This window comes from Ambystoma mexicanum, chromosome 7p (genome assembly GCF_040938575.1).
Source record: "Ambystoma mexicanum isolate Mex_15411 chromosome 7p, UKY_AmexF1_1, whole genome shotgun sequence".
NCBI classification, from domain to species: Eukaryota; Metazoa; Chordata; class Amphibia; order Caudata; family Ambystomatidae; genus Ambystoma; species Ambystoma mexicanum.
The window spans coordinates 825,913,444-825,933,540 of record NC_090939.1 but is presented as its reverse complement, the minus strand read 5'-3'; the positions used below and the strand labels follow the sequence as shown (position 1 = coordinate 825,933,540).

The 20,097-nt window shown below is 45.4% G+C and overlaps 1 protein-coding gene across 7 annotated transcripts in view; it reads right to left on the bottom strand.

The window, feature by feature from the left end:
• Positions 1-20,097, bottom strand: part of ATP11A (ATPase phospholipid transporting 11A) — a 2,308,865-nt gene that overhangs the window by 864,754 nt on the left and 1,424,014 nt on the right. For all 7 annotated transcript variants that reach the window (XM_069636989.1, XM_069636990.1, XM_069636983.1 and 4 more), the window contains exon 15: positions 16,055-16,126. In XM_069636989.1, the coding sequence (XP_069493090.1) occupies positions 16,055-16,126 (72 nt within the window). The remainder of the gene's footprint in view (positions 1-16,054; positions 16,127-20,097) is intronic.

Genomic DNA, 20,097 nt, shown 5'->3' with positions numbered 1-20,097 from the left:
TATGGCGAGTGTTGGCTCCAACTCATGCTGTACTTGCTGTTTTCCATATCTGTGGCACTCAGGCTGAGGATATCTATGGTGGAAGACATTCTATGATTTCCAAGCACTCGAAAACTAATACACACCTGTGTTGCACAGGTGATTCACTAGGCAGCCCCACCTCACAGATGTATAGTACCGAGGGCAGGCCCTTGCATGCAACTTTACAGTGAGGACGCCCAAGACACAGGACCAAGGTGCTGTAACTGGCAAGACAGTCTTAATAGCCTTGAAAAACACCTAATGGGCGTAGACTTCACAGTGAATGTCTGTGAATTCGGCAAATGGCTGTGGATGTCTGTGTGAAGCAACAATTGTCTATTCGATCACACTAGGCAATGAGTATGTGTACTGGCCATGGAAAGTACGAAAGTCTGTAGTAACACATTCGTGCAGGAGTTTGGTGACGAGCCGTGGAAATTTTGTGTCGAAAAAAAGCAGTACTTGCAGTCTTCTGTGAAAGTGGAAATGATGCTGAAAATTCAAAATGTAGGTTTCTCTCCTGCTACCCTAGTAATCTTCAGCCAATGGTATGTTTGGTTTACTCTGGGAGTAGATATGGAGCCGCAATTTGAGGAAAAGGAATCTTTAGCAGGGCCAGTCATGTCAATTGCCTTGGCCTGCTTCAGTTCATGGCATATTGCAATAGAGGGCCTGGCAAAAGTGGATGATCATTCCAGCAAGGGACTAGGTAAAATGCAAGCAAGTAGAACAAAAGCTAAGACTGGATGTTAAAACTCCTTACTCTTGCTCAGTTTACCTCTGCTCATGTACACCTTTTCCTCTCTACTCTCACTCCCACGTCCCTCCGTTTTCTCCTCCCACCAACCCTCTATCCATCTGATAAGTCTTTCCTCCTAGTTCTGGCCTCCATCCTTCATTGTCACCACTCCTCCCACTCTACTAATCCCTCTCCTTCTACTGTTATCTTCCTGAAAACCATTACTCCCTCCTCAACGTTACTACTCCCCCTCCCACCAGGACTACCCTCATCCCAATACTCCACCCTCCAACCACTACACCTACTCAAAAACCCTCCTTTCACTAACCATTCCCTCCATGACTAACTTACTCTACTCAATTGCCATACAAATAGGCACACTCAAACTTACACTCACTAAATGCCTCACCTTTTCACAGAGTAGCCTCCACATTCGATCGCTCCCTCTTCTAACCTCACTCAGGCAGCTCACAATTCCTCTTTCAGTCCCCTGCTTTAATTTCATATGCTCTGCTCGGATTGGCCAGCTTGCCCTCGCCAATCCTGATCTACCTTCCCCTCCTTGGAGGTGTATGTGCAAGCATATGTCTTTACTAGGGAAGAGGTAGGCACTAATCCCCCCATGAAGGTGTTTCATTCGGAAAAATGCATTAAATAGGGGCCTAAGCCACGCCCACTGCCTCCACACTGAACCAACGCAGTTCGACCATGCCGGGTCTGCTTGCCCAGTATCCCGGTCTGTGTCAGTGTTTCCATGACAGTCGTTCTCTCCGGTACTTGTAGTCTCTAGAGAGGGTCAAGCCCCTCTCTCATGTCCCGGGTGGTCTAGAATTGAAAAGAAGTCTCTGGTGGAGCACCCACCTGGGCGCTGAAGTGAGCCTCTAAATGGCGCGTGCTCGCATTGGTAATGCAATCCTGCTCTCTTTCTCAGACTCTCCCTGCTGCCGCAACGGGACTCTGAATTCACAGTATCTTTGAGGGTTGCTTCTGGTCACGGGTGTCCGTCTCTGTGGCTCAGGCATGAATATACAGTGCTGGTTGGGGTTCGGCGCTATGCTGCTCATCTGCTTCACAGGCTCTACAAAAGAAGTGGTGAGATTCTTGGGGTAGAAGCATTGTGTGAGACACAGGTGTACTGCTTTACAACATACAGGACTTGCATAAGGGGTGGAATCTTGGCTCCTCGCAGCTGCCACCCTCCAATTACCCTCCCCCACCCCCAAGGGTAGTGCTGGCTTGGTCTTTCCCCCTGAAAACTCCCCACCCTTGACTGAGGAATCTCCTCCCTTCTCTCGACAAGGCCCATATACACTGGCCTCGTCACAGTTCTCAGATGAACGGGAAACAGCTCTGCTTTTAAGATACTTTTCTTCTCAGTGGTCTTCCACATATCAATCCTGATTAGCAGGATCGTTGGGTCCACTGCAAGCTAGACATCGGTCCTCATTACAAGTTCAGCAGTAAGGGCAAAACGTTACTGTAACACAATCACCACTTTTCCCACTCTGACGAATTACAAGCAATCAATTCTGCCGGAGGAATTTGCGTGTGTGGATTTAACAAGAACCGGCAGTAATTGTACTGGAAGAATGTCATAAAAATGCATATTCCACCTTATCACAAGGTGAAATACCACAGAAATACAGGCAAAACCAGGCAGTAATTCTGCCCAAACCACAGTGCAGTTACTCCCACCCAAGAGGTGCAGTTAAATGCATCCAGACGATGGAAATGAAACCACACGTGTACCCCAAAGGTTATGTAATGGTCACACCTTCTCCAAACACCATGGAGCCACTACCAGTAACAGACTGAGCTCCAGAACTGCCTGCTGTTCCTTGAACTGAATAGGCATGTACTGCAGAAGCATCTTGCACAAAAGGTGGAAGAGAGACAGTGTAGGGAGGTGCACATTCTCAATGTCAGACAATCACCTGGGCCTTCAGTGATGGGCAGTTTAATACACTGTACTGCCATATCAGGGAGACCATAGCTGAGCAATTCACCCAGATACAAAATGATAGAGAGCATGATTAACATAAGAACAGCCATCTCACTATTGCTGAAGCTTTTGTGGGTCAGCACTTTTTCGGCACAGACTTCTTCCAGGACACTGAGGGCATGCTGCTTGGCATGTTGCTTTGCACGTTTTCTATAGTGCTTGGTCAGGTGTTAGATCTGCTAATGCAGCATGCACCCCAGAATATCTACCTGCCTGTCACTCATGCAGTGGTAAATATGACAAATGCAACAATCTATGCAGCTGCCCACTTTCCAAATGTCACTGCTGGTGTGAGGTGACACTCGCATGTCACAAGGTGTGATGCACATGTCACATTGGTGGCCCCCTAGGTGTTGGAAGAAATGCCGGGAACAGGAAACAACAGCATTCCCTAAATCTGCAGGTGATCTGTGATGCTGACCTCAGTGTGAGCCACTGCTGTGCCGATTTCCTAGGTTCCACCCATGACGCCAAGCTCTTGCAGAGCAGTACACTACCTCCATACATGAAGACCTAAAAAAAATAATTCACCTAGATACTGGGTAAGCAGAAACACGATCAGATGCAGAAACCGGTTATGGCACAGATCTCCTGTGAAAGATGACAGTGCAGCATACACAGGTAATAATTATATGAAGGCAGCCCCCATGAATGGCCTTTCCTAAGTGCATGATCACCATCACAAACTGCTTATGAAGATCAGAAAGATAACAAGAGCACAGGCATAACTTCCAGGTACTGAAGATCCACTAAGAATATGGCCCTTATCAATCCACTAACAGTGTATGGTTGTTACGTCTGGTGGGCGCAGTGATGTCGGAAATTAGGGATTTCCGCCAATGACGTATAGCTTGTTGCCCCTCATTTCTTAAGGTACGACATAACAGAGGCAGAGACGACAATGGTGGAATTTGCAATGTTGCCATATGTCCATTGGTTCACAAATAGGCTATCATGCCATAACTACTGATTACTCTCGCCCATTGTACCACATCCAACAGCCATCCCTGTTGTTTTTGCAAGTGACTCCAGCTATTCCCAGCTCCTGTGTCTTATGGCACCTGTCCAATACCCTCAGACATCACAGGAGTGGCATATGAGGCACACATCAAGAAAAGGCTTTGTAAAGAGCATACCATTGACCTACCAAAGGGAAGGATATGATGCCTCCCTCAGACTAAGTGCCCTAATGTACACAGTTGTGTAATACATATTTGTTGTATGTGACATGCTGCATAATATGCGTGTCAGAAGACATGCCCCAGACTTCTGGATGTCAACATGGCACCCCCAGAGGAGGATGACAACATATTACATGCTGCCAAGCGGTGCTTGGGTGGAAGACAGGTACGGATGTCTCATAAGTCAAGAACTGAGATAACTTTAAGGACATTGAATTACACAGACTTCACATATTTGCATATAATCACACAGTATATATTTCACACCCACTCAAAGATGGCTGTGCTCTCCTTATTTCATGTTCAGATGTCATTATTTTCCAGCAATACAATCCCTGTGCCCTCCCTTCCCTGGGTTCATGGACTCTGGAATAGGAGTCCTACTGACATGACTGTTTTCCCTTGCCAGACTGCTGAGCTTGCGAGTGTGTGGTTGATCACTGGGACCAACGGCAGCGGCTACCTGACAGTGAGCCATCTGTGGGGAGGCGGAAGTTGAACATGCGAAATCCAGCCCCTGGATATACTGGCATCTACTTTTGCATCTGTGTGCTGCTGCCGCCCTTCAACATGGGGTAGGCACCATGTATTTGCTCACTGATTTGACTCTGCATCTGTGTGCTGCTGCCGCCCTGCAACATGTGGTCAGGCTCAATGGATGTGATCACCATGTACTTCTCTCTAGCACAATGTTGTAATTAATAATAATAATAATAATTCACCTCTTACGCTTCCTTTTCTGTAACCTGAATCACTGAAACCAATTTCTTAAGTTTAAGCACCTAGATACCTCAGGGATTTGCACGATAGATAAATAAATAAAAAATAATACTGTATTGTCTCTGTATTGTCTCTGTGCCAGACTATATTACCTCTGCCAACTGTCATACCCTCTGGCCTACCCCCATATTTGATGTAGTTGCATCTATAAGGTGGTGGCACTGCCTGCCCATCACCATAGCCATTTGTCGAGATAGCATCTCTAATGGCCTGCATGTGTGCTCAGCTATATTATCACTGTGCACCTGATGCTGCTCGATGTTCTTCAGCCTGCTCGAGAGTGTGTTGGGGAACACTGTCAGGACAGCGGAGAAGGCTGGGAATGTTTCCACAGGTACCCACCATCCTCCACCGATGTAATGCGTCAATGTTAAATGTTAATGGATATTTGTACCGCGCACTATTGCCACCGGCATGGTCCCCAGGCGCTCTGGTGGATCTGAAAAGGAAAGGGTTTGGGGGGTGAGTTAGTGGGAACGCACGGGATACGTACAATAGAGCAGTGATGTGCTGTTGACAGCTTCAATTCGGTTAACACCATTTGTTGAGTTTGGGGGTGCTTTCCGGTCGGTAGCCGTTGTGTGCTGTTGTGCAAGGCTATGTATGTGTGGACTGTTTTGTTGCAGTTTAGTAAAGTCTGTGTGGTTTGGTGTGTAGGGTTGTGGTTGCATTTGGTTCAAGTTTGAAAAAGTGTATGCAGAGGAGTGAAATTGTTAGTGGGTTGGTTATTGGCCTCGCTATCTAGAAGTGATATGTGCTAAGTTTCCATGTTCTTTCTAGATGTGGCGCATGAATATCACTGCATTTCTATCTAGGTCGGGCACTGGCTAATATTCACAATCCTGTCTATATGTGACGCCCACCAATATTCACAATTATACCCCAATGTGGTACTTGCTAACATTCACAATCCTATCTAGATGTGATGCAGGCTAATAGTCACAATTCTACCTAAATGCGGCATTTGCTAATATTCACAATCCTGTTTAGATGCGACGCAGGTTAATGTTCACAGTTTAACCTGAATGTGGCACTTGCTAACATTCACAATCCTGTCTAGATGTGACGCATGTTAATGTTCACAGTTTTACCTAAATGTGGCACTGGCTAACATTCACAATCCTGTCTAGATGCGACGCAGGTTAATGTTCACAGTTGAAACTAAATGTGGCCCTTGCTAACATTCACAATTCTATCTAGATGCGACACAAGCTAATATTCACAATTCTACCTAAATGTGGTACTTGCTAACATTAACAATTCTAAGTGTGGCATTTGCTAACATTCACAATCCTGTCTAGATGCGAAAGGTCTAGAGGCTTATGTTCATAGTTCTATCTACTATCCTAGAAGGCAGAAGCTGATAATCACAGTACTGTCCTAGCAGACACAGCTTAATAATTACCTAGTGTTAGCAATAATCATCTATTGTGGAGAGTTCCCTAGGATAATGAAGCAGGTAACATATGCCTGGCATGTTATGTTGTGATTTAAGGTAATGTAGAGTGGCAGGGCTTTCTGAAGTAGAGTGATTGCTCTACTCCCCACCCATGCCACATTCACTTTTGGTGGTTGCTGCTGGTTGACGGCTGGCCAGTGGCTTCCCTTGCTGACACCTGCAGACCCTTTGGCCTGGTCGCCCTTAGCTGCAGGGGCTGCACGGGCAGAGCCCTGGGAGGGTCACTTATGATCGTCCAATACTCTAATCAGGGATGGTGGGCGGGCAGGGAGGCGGGAAAAAAAGACGAATGGGGAAATGGATGCCGGGGAGGGGGCTGGAGGAAAGGGGTGCATCTCTGTGCCAGTGTTGGGCGTCTGGTGCCAACGCATAGGTGGAGCAGGTGAGGATGGGATAGGAGGCGCTTGCAGACTAGTTATTTCTTCAGGCGGGCCAGTGATTTGCAGTATAACCCTTTGGGTGGCTCCAATGGCTGAATAGCCCCACAAGAAACGGCAGGGTGGTGGCAAGTTGAGCGGCTGCATCAGGAGCAATGTTGGGGTTTTTGTCAGTAGGCACAGCTGCTGAGGTGGTGGCAGTCTGGTTAGTGGGTGCATCTGCCTTGCAGGTACTGGTGGCAGGTGTTTTCTTGCCTGGGGTCTTCCAGGGGGTGCCCTGACTTCAGAGCGCAGGCGTGGTGGGTGTGGGCATCTCAGTGGTGGCACCTCCAGATTGCTTTAGATCACACTTGCATAGGTGCTAGTGTACATTACAAGGATTTTGGCATGCGGTTCCTCTCTGGAGGTCACATGCATTTAGTTGTCCCGGATTACTCCCATGGCCATTTGACCAAAGGCTTGGCCACTGCGGACATCTGACTCTACAGCCAGACATGTGTCTTAGGGTAGGGAGGCAGGTTATTCTTTCACATCACAGATCTGAGATTTCTCCCATGCTGTAGACACCGTGCTTGGGTTGACTATCTACTATACCCTCTGCTCCTCCAATATCCTCCAGGCCAGCCATGTGGAGCATACAGCTTATCCAGCATTGGAACTTTCATAGATTCAGATGTTGTGAATGTTCCCCGGCGTCATGTCGGAATCCTCGATTACCTTATTTTTCCGTTGCTTAAAGCAACGGAAACCTTCCCTTTTGTAGGCGGTTGCCCTACTTATAGGTGCTTTTGCTCCCAACCAATGAGATATAGAGTAGTTAGACCCTCCTCCTCTTCCTCAAATTCTAACCGCGTGCCACAATGATGGGAGTCCTCGAGTGTTCTCCTCTAAGAAGATAGTCTTCAAAAAGCTGTTTCTTAAAAAAATTAGTTTTCTTCGTGTCATCACGTCTACAGGGAAGTCTCTTCTTCTATATAGATAAGTGGGGATGAAAGCCAAAAAGAAAGCCTTGTTTAAGGCTTGTACGACCTGTGGCTTGATGAGACTATCTACTGCTTATACCCCAACCATACAGTAGAACAATGTAGAGTTTGTAAGGGATTTAGTTCCAAAACCCTGAAGGACAGGAATCGTCAGGAATCGTCACCTTGTCTGTTGGTTCAAGGAGGGTAACTATCCCCCCCCCCCCCCCCGAGTCTAACTACCCCTCCAACTCTGAGCCCACAGGGAGCATGGCCATCCCCAAGTACAAATGACTATGCTCTAGAGAAAGAGCAAGATCAGAAGAAAGACCACCTAAGAAATATGCGCCACAATGCCCACGGCTGTCATCGGAGCAGGATGTCTTGTCATTGAAGGAAGCGAGGCCCTTAATGCCTCTGGAACCCCCTTCATCATCAGGCAAATGGTCGATGGAGTCAGCTAGCCTGTCATTATCGGAGAAATCGATGGAGAAACAGAGTAAAGGGGAAGAGACTTTCAACTCAGTACTCAGTCTTGGACAGGCCAGGCGACGACTGCCCCGCCATCGAGCACATCCAAAATCTCATCAATAAACCCACATCGACTAAAGCTCCTGCACCAACCCCATCGCTGAGCACACCATACCAACCAAAAACCTTGTTGACTATCTCGCTGATGCCTCAGTCAAACAAGTAGACACTTGACATCTCTGTCAACGAGTAAGCACTCGTCAAATAGACAAAAGTCGATAATAGCATTACATCCTGTGTCGTCCATGGCCGATAAACGACTGCAGACCACCTCAACGAAACGTCACAAAAACCTCTGTGTAGAGAGTATAAAAGTCCTCCATCAAAAAGTATGTCGCCGTCGACCCTGTCGACAGAGAAACAGACTGCCCACCAGAAAAGGCATTCACGAGACTGGGGCTATTGTATCAGGGAAATCAACTCCCAAGACAATACCAGAGAGGGAAGATCATCCCACAGTGAGAACTCTACAACAGGAAGACAAACAGTAGGGAGGCAGGACATCTACAGGCGATTCCTTCACCAGTCTTATCCATCGCTTATTCTGAGGTTATGCCAGAAGACATCCTGCAGCATGAGATAGACACGGACTTTGAGACACATCAGGAGCAGCAGGCATCAGACTCTGAGGAATCTGTAATCATGCAGGAACCACAGCAAGCACCTCGGTCTCTTAGACGACCTCCTATACAAGGGAGAAATATTCCTCTCTTTACCCCTTTAGGTGACCAACAACAACTGTTCCTAGATGGGGCACTGCACCCAAAACTGTGGCCAAGTCACCTGGGTACACACCAATCCTAGGCGGAAACGTGAGCCTGTACACAAATCCACAGGCGCTTTTGTCCCTTCAGGTCCTTACACCATTACAAAGGGTTATTAAACAGCTGGATCCACTTTGGCTACACCGCAACGAGGGCAACCACTGGTCTACAACAAGGTCTAGGATACAGTCCTCTCACGGACCCTCAAGGTCCAGGTCCCACACAAGACCCAAGTTACAGCTGGCGTCACAGGGCAGAGGTGGGTTACCCAGGCTGCACAGATCTCCAACACCCCTTGAACAAAGGCACTCTCCACCTCGAGTGCAAGAACAGGAGGAAGGAGAGCTTACAGACACCGATGGAGATGCCCCCCAAGACACAACATCAACCTCATCACAGTCGCCCCAAAAAGGATGACCACTGGGATACAGACTCGCCAGTTGACAACCCTCCAGAAGTGGCACAAAAAGCCTCCCTGCTAGAAGACATCTCTGCTTTTCATAATAGGATTCTCTCCATTGGCTCCCGGTTGTTGCTAGGATCAAACTCAAGACCCTCTGCATCATCCATTCTGGGGCCTCAGACCCAACTCTCTCTCCCTAAATACCTCCCTGCTAGAGCCCTTCAGTCTGCTAGCTAAAACATTCTGCAAATCAGATGATTCTCTAAGCAAAGAGTGGGGGGTAGATCTCTTTCCTCCGCAGGAGCCTCACTCTGAAAGGGTCTCCCTGTCCCTCTCAGGCTTGAGCCGGATCTCCTTAAGTTCTGGAAGCGCAAGACCCTCCTTTTCTCCTCCTTCACTCTTCCCCCACCCCTGCTAACACCTTCTGCCTCAGTGACAGACTGCCTGGTTCCCTCGAAGTACTAAAGGGGTCCAGGCCCCCCTCACAGTTCACCTCTCCTTCCCTGCACTTACCTGGCACTTGCCCTCTGGCCTCCACTTGGCACTTGCACCTCGCCTCTTTGCTCTTTTCCCTTCCCACAATAGCACTTCGTTTTTTGCAGACTGGCTCGCCCACCCCCTGCCCCCCCCAACCCCCTCGTAATTCTTGTTCTGCACTTGCACGCTGCAAATGTCACTTGGCCTATTAGGACCGTTATTGTATCTTTCTACCTTGTCCCCCATCCCCCATTTGTGACTTGTGGCACCTTAAAACACCATTTGTTGTATAGGTGCCTTACAAATGTCCATAAATAAATAAAATAAGGCCTGCCAAGAGTTCAGCCTAATTGCATAGGAGGAGAGAAAGGAATGCTTCCTCTTTGATCACATTGGGAAGAAGGAAAGGCAGTAGTCTCCATACCAATTTTAGATCACTTATGGGAGGAAGGCCTGAAAACAATGAGACATTAATGTACCGAAATTGCGGTGGAGGGGCGTTTAGACAAAATGTTTAATCCACCCGACTCGACGCCAAAGTGCCTAACCTCACAACCGTCCCCAGAATCAGTCATTTTAGCGGCTGCTGGTCCGATGGCCCACTCTGACAAACAAAAGTGGGCAGTGCCACCAGAGAACGAAAGCCGCAAGTAGGATGCTTTTGGCAAAAAGGTGCTGACGATAGGCGCTCCAACCGTCCAGGCAGCCAACTCCCTTGCCATTGTCGCTCGTTATGCTCGAGAGATGTGGCATAGGCTGGCCCTCATACTGGAACATCTCCCAGAAGTCAAAAGAAAGGAGGCCAAGGCAATCCTCAAGGAGGGGTAGGAGGCATCAAATCACAGTATTAACATTGCAGTAGACCTGGCTGAGAGAGGTTTCAAGCACATCAGCAATGGAGTGGTATTGAGAAGCCAAGGTTATCTCAGGTGCACGGACTGTGGACCAGAAGTGCATCACAAGGTGGTTGACATGGCTTTTGAAGTAGATAACCTCTTACGGCCAAAAATAGACAAAGCCCTCAAGACCATAAAAACGGACTCGGACACAGTGCTCTCCCTCACATCATTACAAAATCATGGCTCCTTTCAACCCTTCAGGGGATCCTCAGGAATCTTTCACCTCCATTAGAGGAGGTAGACCATATACCAAGGTTTGGTCATAATACTCTCAAGGTTATAGAAGAACCTACCAAGGGTATCAGAGGTCAAAAGACTTGAAGCAAGCACAGAGGCATTAGCAAACTCTGGGCTCACAGAGGACAAGGAAAATAGCAACAATTACTGTTACCCAAGACAAAAGCAGGTGGGGGGGACATGTGTCACAGTATGTCTAAAACTGGAAACATGTAACATCAGACAAGTGGGTGCTGTCGGCCATAACCCACAGACATCTACTGGAATTTACAAAGCTTCCAACGGAAATCTCCCCAAATCATCACACACCCGCACACTTAAGTGTTATTACAGGAGGTACAGCAAATGTCAAAAAAAGCCAAAGAAAAGATTCCATGACGGTACAGAGGGCGAGGGGTTTACTCACAATACTTTGTTGTTCGAAAACCAGACAGCAAATGATGACCTATTTTGGATCTGCGCAAGCTGAACAAGTTCATAAAGAAGCAAAAATTAACCATGGTAACGCTGCAGCAGGTCATAAAGGCAGTGCAGCCCCATGACTATCTGGCATCCCTAGAGCTCCAGGGCGCATACTTCCTTATACCGATTCACCCAAGGCACTGTAAGTATTTCCGCTTCGGGGTACAAAACACCCATTACCAATTTCGAGGGTTGCCATTCGGCCTAAAGTCAGCCACCCGTACGTTCACCGAGCGTCTCGCTACTATAGTTGCAAGCATGCAAAGGGAGGGCCATCACGTCTACCCCTATTTGGACGACTTCTACCCCTATTTGGACGACTGGTTGGTTTCAGCACCCACTGTGTCCAAGCGCAGCACTCCACGTCGCGAACAGTGCAGCATCTCCAAGACTCGAGATGCACTATAAATCACAAAAAGTCCTTGATTCTGCCTTCCAAGAAATAGTTTTTTCTTGGGGCTGAATGCTCCACTGCAGAGTGCAGCCGTCAACAGAGTGTATAACATTGGTCTCCCTGATCCCGATTTTCAGGTCTGCACAATGACTTGCAGCGCGCCACTGCATGCGGCTCCTGGGAACTATGGTGTTGTGTGTCCGGCTGATACCAAACTGCAGACTCCCTATGAGGCCACTGCAGGAATTCATCGCATCAAATTGGTCCCAAATATCGGGAACATGGTGAGACAAGGTTCAGGTCTCAGCCAAACTTACCTAGAAACTCCAGTGGTGGGCAGACAGACCCAACATCAGAAAAGGCAGTCTTGTTTCATGATCCACCTGATCACAAGACGCTCAGAACGACACTTCTATATTGGGCTGGGGAGCCCACATCGACCAGCTGCATGTCAGAGAGCTATGGAAAACCGAGGAGAAAAGTCTCCACATCAATGTGCTGGCGCCAAGGGCAGTGAGACGGGCTCTAAAGTCCTTCCTGCCAATACTAAAGGGGCACTCAGGATCCCAACAGACAATACTACAACAATGTATTACCTCAGGAAACAAGGGGGCACAAGGTCCAGAACCTTGTCTCTAGAGGCACAGTAGGTTTGACACTGGGCAATACCCAACGGCATCTCTCTGCATGCGTTCCACCTCCCAGGTGGCAGGCACCCTAAGCAGACAAGCAACTCAAACTCACAAATGGGAGTTCAATGACAGCCACCTGCAGCTGCTGTTTCAGAAATGGGGTCGCCCATCTGTAGACCTCTTTGCCACCAGTTGTAACAAAAGTGTGCACAATTTTCCAGCAGGACCCCACAGCAGGGGTTGAGGTGGCTGAGGGACGCATTCTCCTTCCAATGGGACAACCTCTTTGCCTACGCGTCCCCTCCATACCTGGTCATAAGCAGTGTACTATAAGTGATCTGGGCTCATCTGTGCTAAGTGATCCTCATCCCTCCAAACTGGCCACACCAGATGTGGTACTCAGATCTGCTTCACCTCTCAGCAGATCCACCAATACAGCTGTGCAATCAACCAGACATCTCACAAGACCATGGAAAAGTCTTGCATCACGAACTGCAGTCCCTTATTTCGCAGAATTCCAAATTCTATCCCTCAAGACTGCAAAGATATTTGATAAGCGGCCAGGGCATCTGCCACCGATAAATTGTATAATCTCAAGAGATAAAGGTTCTGTGCTTGGTGCAAAAAACAACAGTGTTCAGCCACGCCGAAGCAGGGCCTAGCTTAGGTATCCATAATGGTCCACCTAGCAGCAAGCTACAGACACCACAAGGAAAAAGGGCATGTTGCTGTAGAGCAACAGAGTGGTTAAACATTTTCTGAAGGCCTGTTCTGGAGTTTTCACTGACAAAAATAACCCCACCAGACTGGAGCCTTAATACAGTCGCGGCAGGTCTCATGAGGAAGCCATTCGAGCCTATAACAATGGCCTAACTCAAGTACCTCTCTTGGAAGGTGGCGTTACCAGTGGCCATCACATTGGCTAGAAGAGTGTCAGAAATATAGGCTCTGGAAGTAAACTAACAGTATTTACGATTCAGGAAGGATAAAGTTCTGCTTATGATCAATTCACTATTCAGCCACAAAGTCCCAAACAAACTTCCCCACAAAAAACGCTACCATTGCTTTGCCAGTCTTCTTCCAAAAGGCTACATCTGCAGCAGCGGTACCCCTACACTCTCTGGATGTAAAAAGGGCCATTAAATACTACATTGACAGGACCAAGTCCTTTAGAAACTTAGCACAACTGTTCCTGGCTTATGTACCATCGAACAAATGAAAAGCTCTGCCCAAGCAGGACATTTCTAGGTGGATTTAATCAGTCATTTCCTTCTGCAATCTGTCAGCAGGGAAACTGCTAGCCATTCTGCCCCATGACCACTCCACATCACTACAGCAGCCTCAGCAGCGTTGTGGGCAGAAGTCTCCATCACAGACATTTGGCAAGCAGCTACGTGGTCGGTGCCACATACGTTTACTAGGGACTACTGCTTGGAGAGGCAGCACACAGCAGAAGTTCAGACAGAGAGAGCAGTCCTGCAGCGTCTTTCAATAAGGTACGCCTTTTACCTTTTACAGCCTCCAGTACTACACACTGCTATGATGTCTATTCAGAGCATGTTAATATATAAAAGATCCAATGCTGGAGAAGGAGTATGTTGCTTACTTGTAACTCCTGTTCTCCAGCATTGGTATCTTTCCTATATTCACATGCGCCCTCCTTCCACCCCTACAAGGTAAAAACCTTACAGATCTGGCCAGCATGACGGGTCAGAATCTGAGGAGGGGAGGAGAGTCTAACTACTCGATGTGCCATTTGTTGGGACCAAAAGCACCCATAAGGAGGGTGACAGCCTACAAAAGAGAAGGTTTTATTTGCTTTAATCAAGGGAAGAAATAGGCTAACCGAGGATCCCCAGCCTGACGCTGAGGAATATTCATAGCAAAAGAATCAATGAAAGAATCCAATGTTGGAGAACAAAAGTTACAGATAAGCAAATTACTCCTTACCTTGTCCTCCCAGGGTAAGATGACAAGTGGCTCAACTGTGTCACCGCCTGTGTCAGAGGCCACCCGCTGGTGGATGGATACAAACTCCCACTCTGGTCTTCAGGTAATTCTACCTCTGGCAGCAGTCTTCATTGTCTTGAAGCACAGTGCCCATCAGATGTTGCTCTTTCATAGGACAGTTGTTTACATGTACTGTGCTCCCAACAGCAGGGAGCTGCCACTCTGATCTGCTGAATTTTGGTTTCTGCAACCAGATTTTAGGCACCTTCCTTTTCTCCCTAGAATGTTGCCAAATCCTGTGGGCTTCAATGGCAACGGGAAATGGGTGATATTGAATGTCCTGTGTTTTCAAAGATGGCAGCAGCTGAGCTTCCAGTTTGCAGAATAATGCTATTTTCAGCTCAGCGCCAATTCTGCTGGCGGAATTGCTGATCATTAATTCCTCCACTTTTCCAGCAGTAATGCTATTTCTCTGAATAGTGGGTGAATTATCAATTTGGTTTTTGGCACCAATTCCATGGAGAGAATTACTGTTGGTTGAGACACACCTGTGGCCTCAATTTGGCGTCAATTTCTCCAGATGCCATGCCATGGCAGTAATGGCAATTCAGTTTCACAGAATTAGCACTGAATGTACCACCATGGTTGTAACGCAGCCCGTTGTATTAACATAGTGTATTTTGTGCCATTTGGTCACTTGACAAGACAAAACACAACTTATTCAATATTTTCAAACTAACTTGCGGGGAAATTGTTGTGCAGTCGGGTTTTAACTTAGCCGACATTAGTCTATGGTATAGGAATATGTTGTACAAAATGTAAATGTATGCAGTGTCTGCAGTGATTTTTATTTTGGAGATCAGTCCTCTGTCACTGCGTAGCTGTTTAAACTGTTTTATGAGCATATAATGTTGTTCAGTTTTGCTTTTCTCCCGCTATGCTGTAAAAATATTCAGGTACATTGTGTAGTGATTTGATAGTATGCTTTGTGAGAGTGCATACATGCAAGGTTTTGTTTTTTGTGTCGTCTTTCTCCATGTATTAGTAACCCGAGGTATGTGCATGCCGTAATGCACTTTATGGACTGAATGTGCTTGGTGGATGAAGCAGGGCATGGTTAGTTTCTTGTGTTAGGTACATGTTTAATTCATAGTTCCCCTGTGTCCCATGCACACATTTTCTGGTACACACATCAAGTGCACATACATTTTGCTGGTTTACTATTAAAGTTGTTGAAGTTTTACCCCGATGCACATGCAGGAGTTTAAGAATGTTACATACACATACTTATTTCCAGCTTACATAGTTTTTGCACATCTGCTTAATTTCTGCAATTTAGTAGCACTTTTCCACGGGTTTGCTCTCACTTGATTTACTCTTTTGGGGTGAAAAAGATGCGTCTTTAAGTACTTATCTTCATTTTACTGAAAGTTTCAACTATAATAAAGATATTCCTTTGTATGCTCAACTCAAAATAGTTCCTTTGAGAAATGCATTTAATTGGTTAGAACCATTTTACATCACTAATTTGACCTAATAGTTAAAACACCTGACCTGTTAAAAGTGTTTGGCACAGCATGTGCATTCTGTGCATATACAGAAGACCATTTCAAAATACCACGAGCGGCATGCAAACCTGCTACAAAATAAATGTAAAAATTGCTTCAAAGTAATGAAGACTTACAAAGTCAACCACAGAGAAAACGGTTATGTGGTGTATCGACATAAGTCAAAATGTATTCCTAAATAGATATTAGCAAGCCTATAACATGATAAATACGTACCTTTCAATGTCATTATCCCTGTTGGAAATTTCCATGAAATTTTCTTTGAACCTCAGGAATGTAAAACCAAGTCTGCAAGGAAAAGAAGAGGACAAGAAAGCTCAGAAGAAACAGCAGTGATAGAACCCACTATTTCTAAAAGAACGATTAAAGCTTTCTGTGCTACACTTCACTTCCTTTTCACATATCTGGATTATGAACTGAGAACACACAAGTGTGTGAGGGGTGACCAGCAAGACTAGTAATTCTGAGGTATTACAGATCCATTAGCAGCCCTGTGCAGAATATTGGCATAAGAAATAGATCAACTTGTTATGCAAGTTTGTATCAACATTATTTTTAGCAGGTGGTCAGAATATGATTAACACATTATCATATTAGTTTACACATTCGTATATACTTGCAAAGCAGAACATAAAAAATTAGCTAATGCTGATAGTCTACATATAATAGATTCTGAGACGGAGTAGCTTATAATGAGTTTATCAGAAACATTCTAAAGATCAAATATTATTAAATCTAGAACAGATGATATGTTGGATAATTACAAGAAGGTGTTGTAAGCAAACGAAATATGAACATTTAGACAAAAACAATATTGTTTATACGTGGCAGACGTTTTATACTAAGACCTATATTAAGATCATGCACCTTAACCATGCCTCAAATTCAGATTCAGGCAATCCATCAGATATTTCTAGTAATGAGTTTGAAGATTCCATGACTGATACTGTGAATAGACTGGAGGTAAATCCAATGGTACAGAGTGCAACGGAAACAGTGATTGAAGCAACATCTAATTCTGTGCAAGACCAGTTACATTTTAAAAAGGAAATGGTAAACAAGATGATGCAACAAGAAAAAGTCCACCTTGAAAAAAGAAAGTTTAGTGGTTCACATTTTCGGCTATCCATCAACTAGGTTTCAAATGAGAACTTTAGAAAAGTGATTGTCATGTGTTCCTACATATAACAGCAACTTTTTCCAACAACAAATTGACTAAGTTCATTAGGTAGATGAAACTGAAAATCTTCAGAAGGATCACAAATTGAGACTGAATATATCTTACTTTTTACCCCTTCATTACAACATGTTTTGGACACTCTTGCAAATACAGTGTTAGCAGATTGTAAACACTTGAATTATTCAGATACTGTATCATCTAATATTTCTAGGAATGAATTTCAAACATTGAAGGAATTAGGGAATAATCTGAAAATTGTCAAACCAGCAGATCAAGGGGGCACAGTGGTCATTATGAATAGTGAATATGATGAATAATTATAAATACTTATCTACAAATCTTCCTAAGACTTAATTACAACCCATACTTGATCATAATTCTGAAACCGACATACATTTCATCACTGCAATACACAGTGGCAAAGATTCTCCACTCATGATATTGTTCCAAATTCCCTCTCTAGGCATAAACTTAAAAAAATCAAAACATCTTTGAAAATAGCCTTCCCGTTTATGTTGTAAAGTAACACAGTTCATTATTAAATGTTCAAGAGTTTCTAAATTAGTGTTGTCTCTGAAGAATCTACAAAAGTCCTTCCATTTGTAGTGATTGTTTGCATACTGCTGGATTCGAGAGTGGCATGGAGGTTCATTCTGTAAGGGTGCAGAAGTAAGGCACGGGCCCAATAGTGGCATGTTTTTGGCTATAGACGTTTATTGAAAAGAAGATGGTTAAAAAAATGCCTCTCTATCCCTAAAGCTAAGAGGGGTTTCCCTGCCAGAAATGAAACTAATGAAACCTTTGTCAGGAAGCCCGAAAATAAACAGTCTGTCACTGTCGTGTCCCATACCTACTACTGTCTCTAACACCAACACCCTAAGATAACTGTGCAAGCATGGTCTTCTCTTAAAGTAAAAAGTGTTTCGTTGTGCCTTCAAACGACAGAAAAGTTCCCAGTCTCCCTGGTAATAAAGTGATGCAAAATAATGTTCCAAAACATGCAACTCCAAAGGCTAGGGCTGTGCTCCTTTACCCTAGACTTATTCTTCTCTTAGGCTGCTGGATATCACACGAGGACCTGTTGCTTGAATTCAGAGTTCCTTTATCCACCAGCTTGGTATGCCGCCTACCATGTGTAGGCTTCCTTTTCCCATGCAGTCCTAGAGTTCTTGACCCTCTTATCCTTGAACTCTCAAGTGGGTGCTGGTCCCAGACTTGCACTATTTTAGACAGCTTGGTTGACTTCCCTGACAAGCAAGTGATTTCCCTTATAATGCCTCTTTTCTTCCTTCAGGGTCCCCAACACTCTTGGCGCTTTAGACTTTGGCTTCACATGTGGGTGAGAGTCTCAGACTCACAAGGTTGCATTGTATCCACTTTGTTCACTCTCCTTTGCTTCTGGGTCCCAGACCCTTTTTCTTTCGGGTGCAGGTCCCAGACTCGCACAATGTCATTGCATTTGTTTGGTTCACTCTACTGCCAAATATGCAGCAGTCTCTTTTTTCCTTCAGGGTCCAAGACCCTCTCCCTCTTTTGGGTCCCAGACCGTCTTTCTCTTGGGTGTGGGTCCCAGACATGCACCTTTGTGTTGTATACGCTTGGTTCACTCTCCTTCCAAGCATACAACTGTCTTTTTTGTTTCAGGGTCCCAGACCCTCTCTCGCAAGCTTCTGAACTTGCGTTGATGCGTCCCCAGACCGTTCACAGCTCCCAGGAAACCTGTGTACCTGTTTGCTTTCTTCTTGGTGGTACCGATGGTCCCCAAGCAGCTGTGTTATTCCAGGAGGCTCTGAAAGTGTTTGGGCATCCAGCGGCGTCTGTAGCGTCCCTGCAGACTGAGTGGTCTCTCTGGTTGGGTCTTCTATCTCCTCCACGTCAAAGCTTGACACTGACCTCCCTACGAACTCACACGTCAGGCTGATGTATTCGTTAGAGCCAATCCCTGGGCTCTAAAGACTAGACTGCTAGCCCGTCTTCATGCGAGTAATCCTTGTACTCCTGACTCTCGTCTTCGTCACAGTAGCAACCATGAAGCTGCATGCATATTACTTTGGACTGCTTACATTCTTATTGTTGTCATGTAGGTTAGTTTGGTTAACTTGACGACAATACATATTAGCCCTATCCTAAAAGGGGGCATGGGGATTTGGAAGAGGAGTTGGACATGGCAAAGTGGGAGTGTTGCTCCACTGCCCTGGACATAGGGGAAAGGTTTCCCTTTAGGGAAGAAGGGACATCCATAGATTCTGAATCTTCAAAAGTCGAAACGCCATTGTCTGCTAGGTGATTTTCTCAAGTATGAAGGCATGGCTCTTAGTTTTTTTCTTATAGACATGTAAAGCGGAACAATTTTTACTTCGAATTCTCAGCTTTAGTATTAATCCAGTCAATCTGGTTCTGTGGTTTCTTAACTCTGAATGGAGAATACACCAATTCTGGTTCGTTAGAATCCAACATAATGAATATGGATATAACGTTGGTGCTCCAATTACTGAACACCATACAATTCTGGCGTTCTTTTCATTCAGAAAGTTTAATGAATATGTTTAGTGGGGTATTTATCACTTTGTAATAAATAAGTAAGGTTGTCCAATTAATATAAGACTGTATAGATTTTAGGCCCAACTCAAAAAGTATGGCTGGTATTCGTACACCCATGGCAGGTTTAGAGCTCTCCTCCGCATGTTACCCTCTACATTCTACGATTTTTTTTTGTGTTGGTCAGGTTTCAGCCCTGAAACTTAAACAGGGACAATTTCCCCCATGTAAAAGCCAACAAGAGGGAGAATGGAGAATTTTCCAGATCGATGATCCTGTGTAAAGTTCTTCAAGAAATAATTTTGAACAGAAGTTTTGTTCTATTCCGACCAAGATATTTCCAGCTTTCAACATAATTAACTTGTTCAGTATTAATACTCCATTTGAATTAAATTTTCTTTTTAGGTCCAGGATTAAAAACAAGTATTTTTGTTTTGGAGGAATTGATTTTGAAGGCATTGATGGCCATGTATTGATGCAGGGATGCAAGCATGTTTTGAAGGCATCTAGGGGTTAGATCCAAAACAACTACGTTATCCGC